Source organism: Anser cygnoides, chromosome 4 (genome assembly GCF_040182565.1).
Source record: "Anser cygnoides isolate HZ-2024a breed goose chromosome 4, Taihu_goose_T2T_genome, whole genome shotgun sequence".
In the NCBI taxonomy this organism is placed as follows: domain Eukaryota; kingdom Metazoa; phylum Chordata; class Aves; order Anseriformes; family Anatidae; genus Anser; species Anser cygnoides.
In genome coordinates, this window is record NC_089876.1 from 45,538,164 (window position 1) to 45,561,546 (window position 23,383).

At 38.8% G+C, this 23,383-nt stretch overlaps 1 protein-coding gene across 4 annotated transcripts in view; it reads left to right on the forward strand.

The window, feature by feature from the left end:
* The window catches only part of ARHGAP10 (Rho GTPase activating protein 10), a 150,171-nt gene that overhangs the window by 118,003 nt on the left and 8,785 nt on the right, over nt 1-23,383 (forward strand). For all 4 annotated transcript variants that reach the window (XR_010831131.1, XM_066996052.1, XM_013175097.3 and 1 more), the window contains 3 exons: nt 3,358-3,520; nt 14,596-14,727; nt 16,215-16,306. Coding sequence is in view for 3 of the 4 variants with exons in the window: in XM_066996052.1 (XP_066852153.1) it covers nt 3,358-3,520; nt 14,596-14,727; nt 16,215-16,306 (387 nt within the window). In the remaining variant the exon portion in view is untranslated. The remainder of the gene's footprint in view (nt 1-3,357; nt 3,521-14,595; nt 14,728-16,214; nt 16,307-23,383) is intronic.

Genomic DNA, 23,383 nt, shown 5'->3' on the forward strand with positions numbered 1-23,383 from the left:
GTAACCAACACACAGAGTGAAATCTTAGAATCACAGAATATCTTGGGTTGGAAGGGACCCACAAGGATCATTGAGTCCAACTCCTGGCTCCACACAGGACCACCCAAAAATCAAATCCTGTGTCTGAGAGCGTTGTCCAAACACTTCTTGAACTCCGTCAGGCTTGGGGCCATGACCACTGCTCTGGGGAGCCTGTCCCAGTGCCCGACCACTCTCTCAGTGAAGAACCTTTTCCTAACACCCAACCTGACCCTCCCCTGTCCCAGCTCCGTGCCGTTCCCTCGGGTCCTGTCGCTGTCCCCAGAGAGCAGAGCTCAGCGCCTGCCCCTCCGCTCCCCTCGCGAGGGAGCTGCAGGCCGCCATGAGGCCTCCCCTTGTGAGGGAGCTGCAGGCCGCCATGACGCCTCCCCTCAGCCTGCTCTGCTCTGGGCTGAACAAACCAAGGGACCTCAGCTGCTTCTCATACGTCTTCACCTCTAGACTCTTCACCGTCTTCGTAGCCCTCCCCTGGCCACTCTCTGATAGTTTTATGTCCTTCTTGAACTGTGGTACCCAAAACTGCACAGAGATCAAGGTGAGGCTGCACCAGCGCAGGACAATGTGCTGGATGCACATCTTTGTACTGTTGAAATTAGAACAATGGCTATACTTCGAAGACTTAGTGTTTGAGCATATATTGATTTTAATCATCAAAGTGTGCTAGATGATCATTATTTATCTGTTTTTGCAGTTATACAGAATAGCCTTTTCCTGAAGAAAGATATCGTTTTACTTTTCTGATGTTTAGAATTATCTGGTTTTGTAACTTCAAGTATCTTTAAACATGTTTTTAGAAGTTGTTTACTTAAACCCACAGTATTTAGAAGGTGTTTTCCTGTTTAAATACATTTTTTCTTTTTTTGTCTTCAAAATAATCCTTATTCTTGAGAATGCAACACAGTATTGACCATGTGAAAATGCTGGCTCAGGAAGCAAGGGAAGGAAGAAGTAAAATTGATAAAAGATGTAACACTGAGTTTCATTTATGATAATGTCAAATGCAATTGCTTGTATATTTCAGTCTATAACACAGAATCTACTGTGGATGGTGACTGAAGCGTGCAGTACATCTTTTTCTGTGTGCTCTGAGAAATGAGTTGAGAGAAAAATCTTCCCTTTTTGTAGGGGGTGTGTGCTGTCTTGGTAATACACTATTGAAGAATAGGTTAATATTCCCTCCTAATGGTGTTTTAGTAACGTTAAGTGAATGGTTGAGGTAAACATGGCTTTCTAATACGCTGCATGTAGTTTGATAGTCTGGCTTGCTTTAATACTACTGTTTTGAAAAGAAATTTCGGTGAGGTAAAAGGACTTAAGTCTATTTAGTTTTAAAGAGTTCAGTTTCTTAATAAAGTAAAATTGCAGTATTACTGTCTAATCTCTCAGATGTTTATCACTGTGACACATACGTCTGCAAATGAGGTGTAATGAATTAGTTTTTACCTGACACTCCTACAGCTCTCATGTCATGTCATGTAGACGCGAGCTGCAGCACCCAGGCCTATTGCAGAGGGACAGGGCGACGGAGCTGCTGCACAGGGCTGGGCTGGAGCCAGGGTGACTCATGTGCTGAGGTTAACGTTCTCCTCCTCACGGCTTATCGTACTTTGTTACTACAGGCTAATTTAGAGCCTTAAATTAGCAGCTACTTTAGGGAGAAATTTTCAGATCATCACTTTCATCATTGAGTGTTTTTAGTTGTATGTCATTTGCCTCTCTAGGGAAGTTGTTCTCTGAGAGTTACTGGAGGGGGTGTGGATGAGATGGCTGGGGAAGCAGGTGAGCATTTATATTAGCTTTCTGCTTTTTAAACAGAAGGGATCAAACTCTTTGAGACAGTAATGAAGTTGCAAGGGTGATTTTATCCATGGAAGGCAGATTTTCATAGTTCGCATTTAATTCTTCTTGCTTTTTCTTTAAGTTATTAAAAAAATAAAAATGAAAAAAATTTTGCAACAGCGCAGCTCAGTTTCATGAAGCTGAATTAAACTCAGTTGTTCTCTGTGCAGATTCTAATTCATTTAGCATTAGAAAGTAATATACAGGATTTGGCTTTGTATAGTAACGCGTATAGAAGATACAGCTTTTCAAGCTATCACAGTATTTTAACAGCTTTTGATCCAATAACTGATTGCTTTGGTTGTTCATTCTCCCCCCAGAGCTTCTGGTCCTGAAGAAGCAGAACTCATACCGTGGCTGTGTAGGGTCAGCGTTATCGAATCTACTGTGGAGGGACTTGTGTGATGCTGTGGGCCGTGCTCACATTTACGAGTGGGAGTAGAAAGCACAGAGGAGGAAGGATGGGATGCAGGGTGCCATGTAAAGGGTGGTTGGAAGTGACCCTTATTCCTGTTAAATATTAATATTCTGAAAACAGCCACAGGCTCCATTTGAGACTGTGGACTCAGCTGTGCTGGACACTTTAATGTTTGCAATTGTCCTCATTTCATACAACTCTTTTAGAGCTTATAAAACGTACAACTGATGTTTAAATAATTTTAAAAGGAAAAACTATGTGGTTGAAGGTTAGCTTTTCAGTGAAGAATGTGCTGTTTGGCTAGATGTGTCAGCATGGTTTTCAGTGAGCGCTGTGCCATATTTGTAGCTTTTTCTTACTATTCATGAGATAGGAATGGTGTTCCTTTAACTTTTTCCTAAGCAAACGTTTCTGAATATGTTGCCTCCTGAGTGATGTTCTAAAAGTAACCTACATAAACAAATAGTAGACCAGAATACAATGAATTCTCTTAAAAGCAATACCCTTAAAAAGGAGTGATAAAAGCAACGTTCATGGGTATCACATGTTGGTTAATGGCCTGTTGTTAGAGATCTCCTGCTATTCTGACCTTTCTAAATTTCATTGTTTCATGTTTTATAGGATTGTGCTTATGGTACTTGAGAGCAATCATTTACTAAAATGTGTATTAAATTACTTTTAGAGACTGTTTTTAGAGAGGTGTACAAATGTGTATAGCCTCAACTATTTTGTTATTTGAAGTGATGCATTTATCTTAAAACATTTATCTTAAAACCCCCCCCAAACTCTAGCATTTCCTCCACATAAAATACATGCTGAAAAGGGGACCAGGAATATATTGTTATGTGAAGACAGCCTCGTGATAATGATGGCAGAAACTGAGCTATGGTACCTTTTGGGGAAGTGCTGGGGGATTGCATTTCCTCCAAAATAGCCTGTGAAGATTGGGCAGTAAGATTACTCCTTGTATGTATTTTGTGGAATTGTTACCAAAGTAGATTTGACTCTTTAGAAGAGTTTTTTAGTATCCTTCTGATTTATGCTGTCTTTTTTTTTTCTAGCTGACACTCACAGCTCTCCCAAAGAGGACACTCCAACTGGTAGCATGGATTCTCTTTCTTCCCAATCTCCTACACCTGCATTCTCTAGTAGCCCTCCTGGGCTCCTGGACAGAAATCACCTTATTATGGACAGTGGCGATCTTGCAGACTGGACAACAAATCTGTAAGTAACCCGAATATTGAATACTGATTTTTCCACTTGGGTGATCAGGCATATAAAACACATTTCCCTTTTCACTTTGGTGGCAAGTGAGTGGCTTTTATATTGCATGTAGTTGTGTTTGTTTTCTGCTACAAAAAGGTATGTGCTTACATGATGTGGTGCAGATTAGAGGATACTTGAACATGGCTGAGTTTGTAGGATTTTTTTTCCCTACTGAAACAGTGTGTTTTACTGTAACCTGTTATAAAAATCGAAATGTTTTTTATTTAGGCAATGGATATGTCAGTTATTCTTTATGTGATGTATTACTCTATGTCAAGATGGAGTAAGGTTACATTTAATGCAAGGCCATTAAGATTTAGGGCCAAATTTTGGTTTTGGATAATTGTACTTTAATGAGCGTGTACCCAGGTGCGTTTGTCTAAGAATATTATCATTGTTGATCTCTTGTTAACAAATTAACTGCCTGCTTTTCAATTAAAGTGCAGTATTTCACTTTCAGTGGACTGTACATGTTCAGTTACTGAGTTACTTGAGTTCAGCAAAAATAGACATTACAGTGTTAGTACTATCTCTGTAATACATACTCAGGTCTGATACAGGGAGCTGAACATACATTTTTTAATCAAAAGTTGAGCTTGAATTAAATTCTCTGTTTTGCCATTCATACAAACTTCAACAAATCAAGACAAAGTTTTCCAGCCTTCAGTGCCAAGAAGATGGAAGAAGCAAGTCTGGAGAAAAGATTTGTTACAGATATTTTCCATAATGGCATTTCGAGTAGCCTGTTCTGTTGATTAAGCAAGTATGTAAAATATATGTGTAGATGTATGTAACACATGAGAATATGTAGATAGACATATAATAGGTTTATATATATTTCCATATGTACACATAATTAACCGTTGATTAGAGTACTTATTGGCTATAACAATATTTTCTCATGTACTGAAAGAATTTCATATTTATAGATATTTTACATATATGTTGCTTCTTCAGAAGACTGAAATTACTTTTTCTTTGTCCTGTAGTCTAGTAGTAGTGGGTAGGATTAAAAGTAAGTTCTATTTGATGTAAAGAGATGCTGTGCGAGAAACAAGTGCTGTGGAAGACACAACTAGAATGTCTATGAAAGCAGGCACAGCTAATGAGGGAGCATAATGCTTAGCAAAACATTGATAATGGCACTACATAGAATAAAAGAAGGAAGTATTGGCTTTATCCAGAGGATTCAGGAACTTAAGGTCTGTAAAGGAACACTGCATTTTTTGCATTTGTTTGTTTTCATGGAAAATTATACTGTAGAGCTGTTTTGGAAACTTCGATGACTTGAAGTTTTGTGCTCAGTTGGAAGCAGTTTGGAAGGAAAAAGAAGTGTCTTGTTACGTGCATCTAGATGATTTGTCAAAAACACTTACCGGTTTGAGAAGTCTGCTTAAGAGCTACCTCCACAACAAGCCTGGACAGTGACAGAGAGTAGTCAGTGAAAGGTAGATTCTTTCTTTCCTCTACTTTCTCACACAGATTTGGGCTTCTCTTCCGCTTCTAGTTCTGATGACTCAGAGGGCCTTGCCTTCACAAAACAAGACAAAACCCAGAACAACTTGATTGTGTTAATGGAAGAGGCAGATGTCAGCGACACAAATGGTGATCTTTGGCAGTCGTTGTGCATAATGATGTCCTGTGGACAGGCAAAGGTGGTGGTTGTCTTGGCATGGTGTAGCTGTGGTAGCTCTCACGGCTCCAGGAAATGAGGCAGTGGCTGTTGAACTCCATGTTGGTCTTAGACTATTCTCATAAGTTGGTCTATCCCTGCATTATGTGAACAATCCTTTCTGTTTGTGTAGGATTTCAGAACGTTTAGCATTTTGTGCCAAATTGGAACAAAAGCAATTCTTAACGTCTCAGCGTCCTCTCTAAAATGGTATTGCAGGTCTTCACTGAGCTACAGTAAATACCATTACTGAGCCTAAGGATGATGAAAATACAAGAGGATCTGGTTTCTCAAGTTACTGCTGATGTTTGTAACACGTGGGTGTTACTTGTAAGAGATCAATCACTATGGAGTTATGTAGTCAACAAGGTGATGGTGACTTCTTTGCAGTAGAAGAGTTGCTTGCACTGTTTCCTCGGGGAAGGATGTTGCATTGTGGGTCCAGATAGGTCGCATTGTGGGTCCAGATAGGTCAGATATTCCAAGGTAGGTTTACATCAGTAGTTTGCTCTCAGCAATAACAGGGGATGGATAGCAAGAATGTTTTCTGTGGTATTTGTTTTCAAGAAAGAAAGAGCTTTTTTTTTTGCACCCTGAATGATAGCTGTTGTCACAATGATGTTCTCTGGCAGAGTTTTTTTTTTGTAATGCACGCCCTTTCCTTGTCCTACCTGTAAAATCAAAAGGAGCTACAGCTTCTAGTATGGTTAAAGGAACACCAACTGAAAGCGAATACATGCTTACTTCCTGGCTTTTTTTCTGGAAGGGGACTGCATGGCCAGAGAGGTGAAAGAAACTAAGAGAGCAAGGGCTATACCACAGATCTGAAATGTCTCACAAAGCCCAGACTGCTCAATTGCCATGTCAGTGTTTAAAGATGCTTGCAGTGTAACTGAACCATGATGTTTCACGTGTGCCATGTTGAAGCCCTGCTAAGCTGTTGTGTTTCATGTCTATAAGTATGTGTCTGCCTGATGCTAGATTTTCTTTGAAAGCCCTGTGTCGATCAGTCACATGCCCTGTGATGTTATGGACTGCTGAAGGGGTGTACAGTGGGTAGGGTGACGGTTGGCTCCTACTGTCTGCAGCAAGAATAGTTTTTATTGGAGACCCAAGTTTGCTCTTCTGTCATCTTGCACCCTAAACTTTTGTCTGTCTTTTTCCTGAAGATAGTTTTGCCTTCACACTTCCATCTAGAGCCAAATATTAAACATAAATGTTTTATTTTTACATATAGTCTGTGGTAGGACATAGTGTTTCCCCCTGCCTGTCAATTGCAAAGTTACAGGGTAGTTCATGTAGCCACAGGATTCAAACTCTAATTAGCTCAGGAGGGACAAATTACCTTTTCTGCTTGATGGAGCACCATCTCATAAACGTATATTGTTTGAAAATCTCTTTCATCCACAGATACTTAGCACAAGTTATGTTTAAAGAGTCAGACAAAAATTGGTAGTTATGATAGTGAGTTAGATATAGTATTTGACCCTTGTGGTGCTCTTCACTGGTATGGGCATTTTTTTTTCCTTTAAGGCACAGCAACAATGGCAGTCTCAGTCTGATATTAACTGAAGCAGTTATGTTCCTTCTGTCTTCCTCTCTGCTTTCTTTAAGTGGCCACATGCATTTGCCCTTGAGCTACAGAATTAACATTGTTCAGCCGTCTATCTTCAAGTTCCACTGGAACCACTGTCGAAGTCCACTTTGCTCTGACAGAGCTCCAGCTGTTACTGCTTTTGCAAGGAGAGCATGTTTCAGGCTTTTTTTGGCAGACTGTTTTGGGACTGGTATAGTTTCACTAGTACATTCTCAAAATGCTCGTTTTTTTCCCCTCAAAGCCACAGTTGGCTCTGGGGAAAAAATAAAAAAACAAAAACCACACAGAAAAAAAAAAACCAAACACAACAGAGTTTCTAGTTACTTGTACATTTCTTCTGATTCGGATTGCCACCATAGCCAGGTGTTCTGAAGGTAAGCCGTGTCTTCTAAATGAAATGTGTCTATTCCCATAGGCATTCTTTAGAAGCTTTCTTTGATCCGTTTCTTCTGTTATTTGAGACATTGGAAAATAGACAGTATTCCCCACTTAAGGAGTTGGCCAATATATATATAAAACAAACAACGTAAAGAAGAATATACAAATAGGGTAATATTTGTCATGTGCCTTGGGTTTAACAAGTAGGTCATGTATTGTAACATTTTAAATCCCTTCATACAGAATGGATATATTTTGTGAGTTGCACATATTATTCTGACTGGATTTAAACAAAAAAAAACTCTAACAAAGCAAACCTCCAAACATCTTTTATCCATTAACCATCAGTTTCCCCTAATCTGATGTCTACCCTATAGTTGCAAATTATCTAAGGAGCTTCGACCTCAAAATCCACTCTTTGCTCCTTTTTTCAGAATTGCTTCAGTACCTGGCTGATCAGAGGATGGGTTATTGCTAATTTCTCTTTGCGAATTCGTTTTCTTCTTTCTTCCATAGTAATATTTTTGCTCTCTGCTGCAGGTTGCCGCTCCCTGTAGATTCTGCGGCAACCGGCGGTGGGCAGGAAGTCAGTTGACAGTGTTGGTAAGGAAAAGCATTCCTGTAAGAGTGTCACCAGAAATCTGCTGACAATAGATGAGGGGAAGACACAGAGTGGTAAGGAGGAGGGGTGCGTAAAGAAAAGTACTGTGATAGAAATCCAGGAAATGAAATGAGTTAAATTGCTTTTTGATTCTCTGGGTCTGTGTAAGGCTTGGACTTGCCCTGTTTCCATCTTCTCCTTCCAGTTTCTGCATCTCCTGTGACTCTTCTGACAGTCTGGTCCTGTACATGTCCGCGTGCTCACATCACTAATGGTTCTTTTTTTTTCTGCTGTGCTGCTTTGACAAGAGGTTCCTTCCCTGCAGCTGTAGAGCCTATGTCCTCTAATCCTAGCAGAAACAGTCATAAGGCAGCTACTTAGTAGCTCAGAAGGAAGATCGTGAGTTATATGGGTCTTGAGAATGTTGACTTGTCTTAGTTCAGAAACTCAGGCTAACTGCAGCAATTGCAGTACTTTGAAACAAGGACAAGTTTCACCATCAGGGTGGCCTTCATCAAGCTCTCCACTGGCTTTTCTGTGGGCCAGAACCATTTATTGATATGAGGTCTTCCCTGGAGTCCTGGCTGTAATGGCAGCTCTCCTCCCACGGAATGGTGCCGGTTCCCTTATCAAGAAGACTGAGTCTTTGGAAGGTGGTTTATGAGGGTCACATCCTAAAACACTGCAGCCTGCCCTTAAGTCTGTTTTCACTTGACCTCAGAATGAACCAAAAAGGTGAACCCTTGGTATTTCCTAGACTTGGTATTTGTTGTAATTATCTCTGAGGATCTTTTTTTCTGATAAGGAATTTATTTTTTTTACTGTAACTGGCCCATTGTTGTTGTGAGATCTTTTCTGCTAATAGTATAATGCCCTATACCAGAGCTTACAGACTTACCCCTCACAATACTGTTTTTTCACAGTTGGGTACGATTCTTTCTTTTTGTTTGGAAGTCCCCTAGAAAATACATTATCTGTGTGGTCTCTTCATTCAGATCATGAAAACTGATGTCTTGTTCCTCAGATGGAGTTCGTTTTTGTGATATGAGGCTGCAGGGTCTCTGAGTTTCCTGGGGACCTGGATTCATATGCTGTCACTTGGTGACTTCTGGTGGTTGTTCTGGATGGAGTCACGCTGCAGGATGTGCAGTAACCTTCCATAAGATGATGGTGTTGTGTGTGTCTGTATTTACCTTGCCCCCTCCTCCTTCCCTCTCTAAGCCTATGGGATTTTGCAACCGTAAGGAATGGAACGCGTCCTGCCACTCAAACCTCCTCACAGAGAGCATGGCTGAGAAGGAGTGGATGGCTTGTTAAAGCAGATATATCTCTGGGCTCAGACTTGCAGTTTTCAAACTGAATCTCACCTTACAAACTGTTGTAGGTACATATGAGATACAGTCCAAATACTGAAGGTACACAAAACCCAGAGGAGAAATAGAGGCACCAATAGAAGTAACTTTCGTGAAGGTACCAGTGGCAGAGGAAATAATCCAGTATTATTTTTTTTTTCATTAGTGGGTCTCCTGACACTTAAATATTCTGTTACAAAGCTCAATGGTGTATATGCGCTACATACACTATGGGCATCGTTTCTGGGTTTTTAATATCCCCAGAGGCTTTCAGAATGGTGATTAGAGAGAGCTGTTCTGTGCACCATCCTGTGTAGTTCCAGGGCCTTTGTGATCAGGGAAAAAGCTGATAGTTCTTTGTGAAATCTCAGGCCATTCAAGTTCCCAGTGAACAAGCAAATCTTCAAAGAGCCATAAGATGGCAAGGGAGGACAGCAATAGTGGTGTTCTGAACATAACAGAAGTCCTCAAGATGGTTACTCATTTTCTTTGACTGCTGGATGAATTCCCATCAGCCTTATTATATCTACACCTGTAGACTGCATCATCTCTTGTCTCCTTGAAATTGAAACAGTTTATTTTTGTACTTTCTGGGAGTGCTGTGAATTTGCAATTTTATAAAAATGATAAGAGACTTCACCTTCAATGTGTTGAAAACTTTTTATATCTGGTGTAATCTTTTTTTAGTAAGCGGAGATGCTTTAACAGCTGCAGATGGCACAGTCCAGGTATGTGGCAGCACTCCTCACTCATTGTGCTTATTTTGCAGTTTGGTTTTGGTTCAGCTGCCACCTCTTCAGTGACTCAGCAGATTGGAGAGCAGGTTTAAGTGAAGCAGGCACTTCTTTTTGTATCCTTTTGTTACGCAAGCAGAGCAATAGCCCCGATTTTGTAGCTCCATTGAAACAGGCATAATGTAACTTAGTCATGTGGGTCATACAAAATAGGTTTTGCCATCTCCTTGTCTTCCAGTGGGCTGGACGTGGACAGTTAGGCTGAACAGCAGCACCTGGCTGAGTGCCAGGTAAGCAGTATGTGTGCTCAGAGCAGGGAGGGGTGTGGACGCAACCACTATGAGCTGAAGTGTCCTTTTTTGCCTCCTTTTTTTTTTCTTTTTCCTCTTTATTTATTTATTTATCTTTATTCCAGGAAACACAGCCCTGACTTTTTTTTTTTTTTTAATCCTATAAGGGACGGTATGTTATAAGCTTACATATGTACATGCTTCATTTTTTGATTTGTCTGAATTATCATTTAAAAATGCTGTAGTTTAGGACAGCTGCTGTAGAGACGTAACCTTCAGATTTACCAGACTGGCGTGAAAGATCATTTAGCTAATATGTTGGCTGCTTTACTGAGACTTCACAAGCCAAGTTTAACACAGCCTCTATTTCAGTGTTGGCTGATGTGCTCTGTATAAACGTGGGATCAGTAATGTCACGTGCATGTTACATATTTTACATTTAGGGGTGGAGTTTCTTTTTGGAGTGGTCATGGATCAGGAAATTCTGTCCTTTTGCTTTGTCTCCAGCTTTGCTGCAACTGTGACAATTTCTAGAATTTTGTCCATGCATTCTACTTCCCATTCTCACCAAGGCATATGAGTTTTAACATGCAGAAATACTGTTGTCTGGTGATGGAGTGTACTGGATTGCATATCGAATCAGAAGTAGCCAATACCTGCCGTTTTATAATCAAGCCTTTTAAGAACGCTTTCATTGAGTTTATGTCAGCCAGACACTGAGATATGACAGCCATGGGGCTGCCAAACCCTTCTGTGAAACAAACATTTTTTCTTAAAGAGTTGCAGTGTAAATTCTTTTCACAGAGTCTCTTCCTTGCTCTCAAGATAAGAGGCTGCTCTTTAGCTGTGTTACCTTAGGAACCAGCCAGCTAAACATCCAATAAAATCATGTTTTCAGGAGTTTGTTTCTGAATATCAGTACGAAATCTCCAGCTTATTTTCAGTAAGGCCATTTCCCCCCTTCTCTCTTCTCCCAGCATTCACTGTGCCAAACAATAGCATTTTTTCTCAGAGAGAGATGGTTATGTCAGGGTTTTTTCTCTCCCCACAGGAAATGCATTGCCTTCATTTTAGCCCTTAGGATAATGGATTTCTTCAGCATACCTTCTCAAAGTTAAGATGCTATATGATAAGATACACAGTACTTTCTAATTTATCATCATCTTGATAAACAAGACTTGCAAACCTTCATAGCAATGTAACTTCGCTATTACAAGAATCTTTTGAAGGAAACAAAAGGAAGTTCTACTTTGTGTTGCCTACACACCACAATGTTGGAACCAGTTTTTCCTATTGAGTAAAACCTTCTGTTTTAATAATAAAATTAAGTGGTTCCTGAGATAGCCAAGTACAGTAAATAAAAAAAGAGTTGAAATTCTAGAACGTGCTTAATATTTAAAGCCATTAAAGTGGTTTTTTTTATTCTTCTTTTTCTCAACATGGTAAAACTATTGCTGATGAAAAATGTTTCTTTCCCCTGCTGGATCCTAGACCATGATCTCTTGATCTGTAACCATGAGCTGAAATTGACAGGCGAATTGAGAAGCCATACTACAGTGCTTTTGCTACAGCTGAAATGTATTAAGTGAATTAATCAAAAAGTGGGGGAGGGAGCAGTCCAGGACTTCACGTACCTGCACTTCTGGAGGTTTTTTCCACTGTTGAAGTTGCTGAGAATTAGTAGAAAATCTACCTGTTTTTCCATACTTTTAAATAATGCTGCCTGATAAAGGATAGTGTAGCCTTGTTGGATAATGTACTTGTTGAGTCTGTGTAACCTGAGAAATAAATGTGCCATGACATGGATCTGAACATTTGATTTCATCCTCCGTTCCTTTCTTCGCACACATTCTCTGATCCTTCCCTCCTTCCTTCTTCCCTTCCTGTTTCAAAGAGAAACCAGCTGTGACATTCCAAGTATTCTTAGGAATGGCTGCTGCTTTCCTGGATCAGAGGGTATCTTTGGTAGAGGGTTCTGAATGTTATTTTGAAATCATTAATCTGGTGTCTTAAACATGGGCAGTATGTGTTGTCCTAGAGCTGATCATGTGAGTTGCATAGACAAATATGATGCATATTTCAAAGAAATAGCTAATTAATAGAAGGTTTTTGTATTCATTTGCTGAAAGGCAAACAATGCCAAATCTGAGGTATGCATTATAGAAGAATATTCTTCACTTGTGATTAGTTTGAACTGGTGATGCTTTAATAATCTTCTGGCATTATATTTGGAATATTATTTGTCTATTTTCTGTAATTTTACAAGTTTCAGAAACGAGCCTTACCCCAATCTTAATTTTGGAGTGGATTGAAGAGAATAAGTAAAAGCACAAGGGAAATGATCTTTCTTTAAATATCAGGATTGCTGTAACTCTAACAGTTTAGTCTGTGCAAGTAGGATATATTTTTTGTTATTCATTTTTGTCTTAGGTTCACCTATTTTAATAAGCTAAAATTAATTTTACATGTATACATTTTATGCGTAATAATGGACAAACAATCTACTTTCTAGCAAATTTTACAAACCTTGCAGTACCTTTTTTTTTTTTTTATCCACGCTATTTGGAACAAATAATACAAATACTGGTGTTCAGTTCTTGTTTGTTATCTTCAAACGAAGTCTTACAGTTGAAGGTTTTTGTTCTACCTGGGGAATATTTTTCAATGACTGCATAAAAATGGGAGGAAAACAACAAGTTAAAGTAAGAGTAAAACCCCAAATTATGTAGATGCTGGTTTTCAAAAGAACATAATTATTAAAAGATGTAAATAAATGTGTAGTGGAAGATTTAAGAGTGGCTAAGCAGAATAGGCGTCCTCTTCCCAAAAAGCAAAGCACAAAATATGTTTCTAGTCAGTACAGTCCAGCTTTTTATTCAATTTACTATATATGATTCCTTCCTTTATTTGGTAAATCTGATAGTTTTAAAAGCAGAACATGTTTTGATAAACCCTTTTCATTGTGATGCCAGGACATTTAAGTTTCATTTTTATTAGTGGAATTAACTGCAGAATGCTGTTTTCATATACTTTGAATTCCAGTTTTCATCCAAATGCAGTCTGACACGGATCCAAACTAAAAATTATTGTCTTGTTAAATAAAGAATGTGCCATTCATCATTTTATAATGTAGTAAATTTAAAAATTAATAATCAAAGTAAATGTCTGCTTAACCTTGTAATTGCTAGAATGAAAATGAACTATATTGGCTAGCAGAATTAGTCTGTAAAAGTTGTGCTTGTTTGTAAAACATGTTATACAAGCCAACAAAAATGATCGTTTCTTCTAGAAATTAAATATCCCAATGAGTAAGAAGATGAAAATCTGCTACATAAGTTAGATTTCCTGCATTCTTTTATTCATATATTCATAAGTGGAGTGACTGCTGATCTTTTTTTTTTGGCTTCTGGTCAATTCACCTTGATTAGGTGTGCATTTACACCCCCATCAAATCCTTCTTGACTGTTTTCCCAGATTTTGGTTGTACTTGGCAGATTTATACTATCTAAAAGGTTAATCTTGGAATAAGTCTAACTGACAAATGCTGTATTGTGAAGTCTGTACTTCTGAGTGATGATTTCTGTGTGGAAGATGTGTGTGAACCATTTTAATTCTGTTTCTGCTTGGAAACTGCTTGAAGTCCAGTTCCAAAGATATGTTGGTATGAAATCTTTAGATTATTTGTTTTTTTGCCCATGCAGAGGAAGAAGGCCTTCCAGTGTTGGAACATTTTAGTTCCTTACATTGTAGGACTAGGAGCATCATTTATATTGGAAAGCACTTTGTATATTTTTTTCAGTGATAAATAAAAAATTTAACTTTAGCTGCTATTTATTCTTCTCTTTTAGCACCTATGAATTCAGCCATTAATTTAACACATTTTTGAACAGTGTGCTCACAAGGACAGCCACTGAGGCAGTACCTGTGCAGCTATGCGAACAAGATCTCATTCCAGAGCCAGCATCGTGATCCCAGTGTTGTAATAGCTGCAGCCTCTTTTGAAATCTTCCAGTTGCACATGCCTTAGTACAGCGCTGAGAAGATTTTTAAATAGATTCGTCAAAACTTGTAAAGACAAAGTGGCAGCTCAAATAATAGCCTGCTATATGCAGTTTCATTGTATCTGTCTTTATTAGATAAGGAATGTGGAATTTTGCCTTGTTATTGGTTATGTCATACATCTCAGGTAATTCGTCCTAGCTTAGGATGTACGGCATACAGGAAAAATGCTTTCATGGAGGAAATGCAGAAACTTGATGACCATGTCTAGAAAATCACCTCAGCGTTGTTACTGGTTTTGAGATTGAGGATCTAACTAGTTAGTCTAGTTATAAAGATTCAAACATTTTTAGTATGAAAAGGAATTTTATTCACCTTGTTAATTCTGCATTGAAATAATTTCCCCTTAGTCCTGGTCAAAGCCGCCCATCGATGGTCTCGTGGATGAACACTCCAAGCACTAACCCAGCTGCCACAAACACTACACCATCTGCTTTCTCCTTCCCTAATCCTGCCACTGGGAGTGACAGAGCAGTGGAAAGGTACGATGTGCTCTTCAATGTTTGCTGGTTATTTAATTGCTTCCTTTTTTCTGTATGTTTTCTTTTTCTTTTTTTTTTTTTTTTTCAAATGGCTAATTTATGTCTTCCACAGTAAATAAGTGGTTATCTCAAATCAGGAAATGCAGCCTTTGCAATTTCTAGAAAATAAAATAATGGACTATTTTGTCTTATTTTTCCTTTAAACACCTTCTAGTAGAAGGCACCTAGATTGAGCCAGTGGCTTGTTGGTCAATGCAAACAGACTTTGATGGGTCGATTGATTAGATCCCTCTCTACTGCAATGATTCTTTAGCTTACTATAGTGCTTATAATGTCTTTTAAAATACAGATCTGTTTTTTCCCTAACCACCCACGTCAAATTTAAGTTTCTCATCCTAGCCTTCTTGACTTTGAAGTACTTTCTCGTATCTTTATGTTTATGTGTGTTTTCATTCTTTTCTTTCACTCTTTTGGCCTGGTTTTTTTCCTGTCCTGTTTTTCCTTCCTTCCCTGTTGTCCATCTTTTGAAGAGTTTTCACTTCTTCCTTCGAAGGTCTTAGCTTTATTCCTACAAGTTCAATAATATTTGCTTTTCAAAATAAAGTAGCTGTTTATATTTATAAATTCTTTCCAACACTTTGTAACAAAATTCCATTTTTTCTCACTGTTGACATTCTGTACCAGAACTGCATTGTCTATTTGACTCTAAGTTTCTTGGGGCAGGGAAAATCTTTCCCAGTGTTTTATGTTGTTGTTGCCAGGGCTCAACAAAAGATGAGTTATTGGTGTGGGTGCTTTGTCTAAACAAAGCATAGGGCAGCAGCAAACTGTCAGTTTTGCAAAGGCGTGATTAAATAAGATGGGCCAAAAATACTTACATATTCGAAGTTTTCTCCTATGGTACTTGGAGAAATGAGTATTTTGGAGAAATTCATATTAATGGTTAATTAATGAGCATCCTAATAACACCTCTAAAAGACTGTGTGAAGTTTTATAAACCTTATTATGTTGAGGACAAAATAGCATGCTCAGTGGTCTAGCAATGTATTGTAAAAAAGTAAAAATAAAGTAAGTTCAGTAAAGATTTCTGTACAGTGTTAGTGAAAAGCTGAATTGCAAAGACCATGAAGAAACATTTTGGAAGGTGTAATGATTAGTCTATAAATTAAGTATAGTGTGCTTTGCCTACTATTGATTTTACTGCTGATTAGCACTTGGCAATATTTTAGCTCTAGTCGAAAGTCACGTTTAGCTATCATAAAAATAAGTGCATAAAACTGGAAGTATGATATTCAGAAATGCCAGCAGTAAGCTGTAAAGCTTCAGCTTTGGCATTTGTGTGTATGAATTAGAAGCCTGTGATGATGCATGTGAGACTGAGTTTAAAGTTTTAGTCATCTAATGAGAATGGAGAGAGAATGGTTGAAAAAGGGGGGTGTTGTCATTAATAGCCAAAAGTAACTGTATTTCTTAATTCCATTTTTCAGTGTTGCCCACCGAAAAGCAAGAGCAGTTTATCCATGCGAAGCAGAACATAGCTCTGAATTATCATTTCAGATAGGAGCAATTTTTGAAGATGGTAAGTACTTATTGAGTGAATATAAAGCAATGAAAAACAAACTGACAAAACTGTTTAAATGGCTTTGGATAAAAATACAAGCATAACTGCTGTTCTGCCCATGTTGATGATGGCAAACAGGGACGTAGAAGACTTCTGGTACATAGAAGCTGCTTTAATGTAAATTAAAGCAGTATGAGGTAATGCGTTTGTTTCAGGTAAGCAGACTCTTTCAGTTGGTTTAATATTTCAGCAGTGTTTAAATGTGTGTTGCAGTAGGAAAAAAAAAGTTGCTCAGCAATAGAGAAATAGGCATCTTCGCCTATGAAACTGTGTTTTTTCAATGTGGACTATCTTTGTAAGATACCATATGGGCTTTCATTTAAAGAAAAAAAATCCACTTAAGGATTTTCAAGCAGGTAAATCAGGTGATCATTGTGGAGAATAGGGAATGTTTAGTCTTCTAATCAAGGGATGCCTTAACATATGTTTGTACTAGTAGAAAGAATAAATTCGCAGAATGAAGGCCTATGTTTAAAAATTTCTGTGGAGGGAAACATAGTATTGCATATGAACATCCAGAAAGTGATTCCTGAGCTCAAGACTGTGTCGAAATTCCTCAGTTAGCTTCCATAGCTCTACTCTCCAGCGTCTGCACAGGGGCTTTGAACTGACAAGGAATGGTTTTAGTTTTAAAACCTTATGCCAGTGACTACTGTAATACAAATTCTGAAGATACAGAAGAAGATATTGGAGCTTAGTTTCTTCATACTGCTGCAGAAGAAAGAGATAGTATGGAATGGATCAACAGGGCCTGGACAAATTCAGCAATTCTTGTTACTGGAATGCAATTTAATAATAATTCTAAGCAGAAATTAATTCATAGCAGGAGCAGTGTAAGACTGTTGTTTGTTACAAGGCCTTGATAAGTTGCATTTGTACTGAAAAACAAAAGACTTTTAAGTTCAGCCAAATCCTCATCCAAGTTTTGTGCAGACTGAGGGTTTCAAAGTGATCTGTGAATTGCGTTCTTAAGATCCTTGTGAATACTGAGACTAGTATTTTAGCCTTTCAGCCTGTCTAGAGGCAGAGGGGGGTGCAGTAAGGGGCATACTTGCCTCTAAAGAATCTGGAAATTCTGCAGTGATGCCTGTTTTCTTCTCATCCATTGCCAGCTTGCTACTAGGTCCGAAATCTGGTATGTTCTTTCCAGAGGTAAAGTGGTATTTAATTCTGCATGACCAAACAGACTTTGGGTATGCACTGCCCAGTTGTTCAGATACCACATGTGAGAATCTTTGTTTGGATATCCAATAAGGAGGAGTAGCCCAAATTCCCAGTTTACATCCAGCAAGAAAAAGAGAAAAGTATACAGTCAGAAACAGCTGGAAAAAATCAACCTGCAGGCATTAAAAGGCTAACTAAATGCATCCTGTTAACTCTGCTAGTACTGGATCAAAAGTGTGTATGTGAAATTTCTCTTCCTACCCTACAACCCCAACAGAATGATTCTATTTTTTCTAACAAGCTGAAACAAATGAACAAAGCTCAGCAGAATCTTCTTTTTTCAGTATTCATAACAACAACAAAATGGCACAAACCTAGACATCTCCTTCCCCGTCTTTGTGAAGTGTAATTTAAAGCAGACAGACCATAAGGACATTCCTGTCCTCTGTCTTCTCCCAAATAAATAAATAGTAAGTCTAGTCCAGAGGTGACTTTTTTTTTTTTTTCAGTATAAGGTGGTCTGAGGTCCCCACGAGGTTCCTCCCTGCCCACTTTACAAAATCATACTTGGTGTTTCCTATTAGATAACTGCCTTGCAGGCAGATCACGTCTGAATCAAGTTAGGTGGGAAATCTTTTAAAAATGAATTAGCTAAGTGATTGCTCTTTTTAAAGTCTCTTACAGCAGTTATTTTAATTTAAGTTTTTTAAAACATGACTGATAGGGATCTTCAGTAGACGTAAAATTTGTGTACAGGAAAAAAATCTGGTGCATAGAGGAAAAGATCTGGTGTGTAAAAGGCATTTCTAATGGAGGACACTAAGGGTTGTACACCTGTTGTGTTGGCATTGGAGAAAACAGTCTTGCAAGAAGCAGTTGCTTCTATATCATGTGTTTGTGTGACAGCAATGTTGAGATTCTTTTTTGTGCAAAGAGATTGCTAGACGTTATGGCAAAACTACCATGTTTTTGGAACCTCAGTACAGCTTTTCAACTATAGTCAGATTGTCCAAGAACAAGTACTGAATTTGACTCTCTGGCAGCGTGTGGAGAGATGTTTCAACTCTAGTTTTCCACATCATCTTTACAAATAAGGTTGGAAGCTCAGGAAAAGGGTACATGGACTGCATTTTAAAATCCTAATTGTAGATATCCAATGGGGAAGATCATGTTTCCTTAAATACATTTATTTTGATTTATTCCGCTGCTTCCTGCTGATTTTAGAGGTGATGTCCTTGCCCCACAGCGCTTTCAGTGTACGGTGGGTTGTGGATTGGCAGACAAAAGAAGGAGAGCCTGCAAGTAATAAGGCAGTAATTGGACATACGTAATAACTAAATATTCATTCCATAACAATTTGTAATAGGTTATTATGGATAGGCTCTGTCACTATGAAAAGGTATTCCCATTAAAAGTGCAGACCAGTCTCCATATTTGAAACCACTGAAATGCCTTCACATGGGCCTTTTCTTTTTGCATTAGACACCCTTGTGTCTATGCTAGAATCAAATTCCAGTGAATCAATTCAGGTTCTTCAGTTACTCAATTTAAATTCCCATATGCCCTAATAAAGCCCCCAAATGAAGAATTAAAGTAATAATACATCAATTCTGCAGCTCTACCAATAACCTTAACTATCAAAGTGACAACGCATCAATCAAGTTGACATACAGCTAGTATCAACCATTAAAGTAACTGTTAAATTAATGTCTACTAAAAAGTGCTGCTTCCATTAGTGAAGATTTTATCCCTCTCTCCTTTCTCCACCCTGCCTGTCTCACTTCTCTAATCCTGTCTCTTTCATCTCTTACTGTTTGTATGTTGAGTTTTTTCCTTTCTCTTCACTCTGTTCTGCTTTGTTTCTTGCACTTTTTCACTTCCTTTTCCCATTCTTCTGCTTTGTCTCTCTTGGTCTGTGGATGTTGATTGCAGTAGTTCTCTTTCATCTGTTGTTATCCTGGATGAATCTTTCTGGCTGCTTTAGCCTGAGACAGGATAATGGCATTTAGTGAGGTACAGTCTTGTGCCTGTCATAGCTGCTAAATGTAATATTGGTGCAAGTAGGGAAGAGTTTAACCTTTACTCCTGTCTCCATTTCCTTTATCAAAGTGGGGGAAAAATACTGGTTTTGCAGGCTGACAAGGGTAGATTTACTAATATTTTAAATTGAGCTTTACTTCACCTCGTAGGAATTCGTATAGAATCCGAACATTTGCATATTCAGGTGTTTTCTTTATTGCATGCACATTGTGCTAACCCAAATCTCAGTCTTGTTATTAAAGTGCCACAGAACATAAATGCAAAGGCACCATTCGGTAAGAAAAAAAAAAGAAAAAAAACTTTTATATTTAATTGAATTGTGTAAGAAAATGAATAATGTAATCTGAACAATATCCACTGTTTTTTTTCCCCCTCAATCTTCAACTCAATTTACCTTAGGCTGTGCCAATATCTTTATTTCCCAGTTGCTACAGTCTATATTACTGACAGCACATAACACTATAATTCAGGTGGTTAGAGGCAAAGCTTGAAGACTTTGCAACCGGAAAAGGGCACATATGGGAAGAAGTGGAGTACGATCTGAGACTGAGAGACATACGCCAGTCGTACGCATATTTACATTTGGTTGAAGCAGTTATTCCCAATAATCATGAAAAGAATAATCAGACTGCCTGGCATTGAAACTTTGCCAGCCTTGCAGCCAAGTGTTATTTCTGGTTCTTAAAAGAGACTGCTTAGAAATGGGAATTTCACTAGGGAGAAGTGTTTTAGATAGGGTAAGTGCTGTTTACACAACAAAATTCCTTGTCAGTATCGCTAGCAGTTCTACAGTGAGGTTTCCTGAAAACTTATCAAGATAGCTCTCATCAAAGCTTTTCACAATTTTTAAAATAACATTTTAGGGGAGAGAGAATGTGGGGAAAACCAAGAACGTTTTCTGTTACAGTAATTTTTCTTAACAAAGGTGGGACACCCATCATCCCTATCAAGTGCAGTAGGAACACAAAATCAATGTTCACACAGCCATTGTTATCCCCCTCTATCTTTCCCACTGTACCTAAGTGCCACCCTTAGTTAATCTGCCTGGTTTTGACTCCAAGGCATACTCTTCTCTTTTATTCATGCGGTGGCTTCTGGGCTTTCTTTGTGGTATTGACAAATGAAGGATTTACATCAAAGAAAAGTACTACTCCCAAAGTACTATATTGCACTGTATGTGCAAATAATTATTTTGTTGAAGTAAAAATGAGAATAAAGCTACTTCTTTGTACTCCTTTCATCTGTGGATTTCAAAGCACTTAGGAGCATTCATGTGCATTAACTATCTCCATTTTACGCCCAGAGAAACTGAGTGTTCAGGCTGTGGACAGATGTTCACCTTTTCAGATCCCTCCATACCACTGAGAGATAAGTCACCTCGAACTACTGCTGAAAGTTAAAACTGCAGCTTCACCAGTAAAATGTACCAGAATAAGTACTACCAAATTCCTGCTGACTTTGCTAGAAGTTTTGAAAAGCCACTGAAGGCAGTTTGACCTTTTACAGACTGACTTTGCCTGATACAGAGAAGGGAAGAGTTCCTCCTGCCAACAGTGTTGTGGAAGAAGTGGTCCCTGGAAGAGAAATGTTAATGGAAAGCTGAGTGTTGAAATGGAAGGTGTTTAAACAGATGTGTATTACCTCACATTTGGTGCGTGTGCAGGACTGTCAGAGATGCTCAGCTGACAGATGGGATGGGATTCAGCTCACAACTAAGATCCCAAGTCTCAGGTCTTTAATTTAATTTCCTGGTGAAAAAATGGCCAAGAGGATTGAGTTCTATGGAAATGTATTTTGGTGTTGCAGTGGTTTTAGCAGTGAGATTTCTGTTGCCTACAAGATGTAGCTTGTGGAGTCATTATGTTTTTGGTAAAGTAGTCCATCAGAAAGGGAGGCCCTCTTGTGCCAGGCACCATGCTTGTTAGATTTCCTTCCCCTTTTTCTCTTCCTTCCAAAACAGCTAGTTTCTACAAAGGAAACAGGTTTTGCAGTCCCTGATTCAGTCCAGCTGAAGTTAGTGGCACCTAGGCATTTCTGTTGTGGAAATGAGTCTCGGTTTCTTTTGTTTTGGGGACCCAGGAAACTTCTGAGTTGCCAAAGCAGAACAGTGTTTGCTATAGGGAACTCTGTCAGCACTGTGTCTCTGGGAAGAGGTGCTTACAAATGTTATATATTCACAGTTAGATAATCGAACATGGGCAATATTGAAGCTATTTCCTACGGAGAATACAGAAAAGGAAGAAGGAATGCTGCAAATGCCAAGCTAATCTTTCTGTGTTTCTTGACGAGATGAAATCAGAGAAGCTTTACTTAGAGATCATTGCAAGTTGAAAGTCTGTTGATTTTGTCTCCGTGTGTTTGGGGTAATTGCTGGGTAGCACTTGCAGTCACACTAATAGACATCCTACTGGTGTACAGTTTGCTTCCACTAGAGCGAGACTGGGCTGCTCAAATGGCCTTGCAGCAGGTATTGAGGAAGCTGTCATCTTCAGATGACTGAAGTCTGCCGCTACTTCCACTGTTCTGAGCTTTGATGGTTGTTCTTTGATTGCTTTTGTTGTGCAGTCTTATGCCCTCGTCAAACCTTGCTGTGCCATATGTAATTGTCAGCTCTCTGCTCCCTATCTCTTACACTACAAGTGTTTTCCCTTCCCTTCCTTTCCTTTTCTTTCCTTGTCTCTAGCCAGCATATGACTTAGTCCTGTAGGATGCTTGGTCGAATAATGAGTTGCAGTTTTAAGGCCAAATGTGTAGTTTCTGAAGCAAGGTATTTTCAAATAAGGCAAGCCTGAAAAAGTGCTAAGAACTGTAATCATTGTTGATTGAGAAGAAATGACAGAAAGGGGGCACTAAGGAACGTCTTCTCTTGAGCAGGCTATTTTTCAGAAATAGCCTGTGTCCTCCACTTAAGAGGAGCTGTGTGTGATAGTAGAATGCATTTTGTCTGGTAAGGTTTTATTTTAAATGAATGTTGTTGTACACTATACCTTAGAATTGATTAACAAAGAAAAACAGGATCATTGGAATTTAAAGTAGCTTTACATTTGGGCAGCTTCCCCATTAGCACGTTTTGTCCACAGAAGAAGTCAACGATGTACGTGGGTATATTAATGCGCAAGGTGATTTGAAAGGAGGCACAAGTCTTACCCAACATGACGATTGCTGCAGCTGCTGAATATTAAGAATTACTTTGTGCTGCATTTTTTTAAAAAGGCTTTTCTCTAGAAATGGTGATATGAGGTGTAATCTGCATGGTAGTCCTTTCGTCTGTCTTCACTGAGTGTATGAGAAACTTGTACTAAGAAAGTAGTGAGGCCCTGAGCTGTGTGTAAAGTCAAGTGTAGCGTTTAGTTTTCCAAGCAGAGAGCTCAGCTCTACCATCCATGTCTGGCCTTCTAGGGTGACAGTGGGATTTGTCACTCAAGCCCAATTACTCGGCCATCATGCCGACTATCTGAATGTGCTGCAGTATGCGGAGTTCACTATTGAATTATCAAATTCGCTTAGAAAATACTTCTGAAATTTGCTGCTGTGTCAAGCTAAGTGATTCCCTATAGTTTGACCATTTTCTCCTCTGGGTGAATTTTAGGGCCCGGTCCAGTGTGATCTCCTCAGACGAGGGCTACCCTTGGTTTTAACAGGCTTTTGGTTTATAGACACTAACACGCCAGTAATGTTTATCCTCTCGTTAATGTGAGTTGGCTCAAGCATATTTTGGGTTGAGCTCCAGAGGACAAGCAGAAATTAGTTACAGTTCTTTTGGTTGATTTTCTTTCTAATCTGCCATTTTCGGGAGTTTCTTTCCTGTAACACAGATGTGCTCTGCAGGCA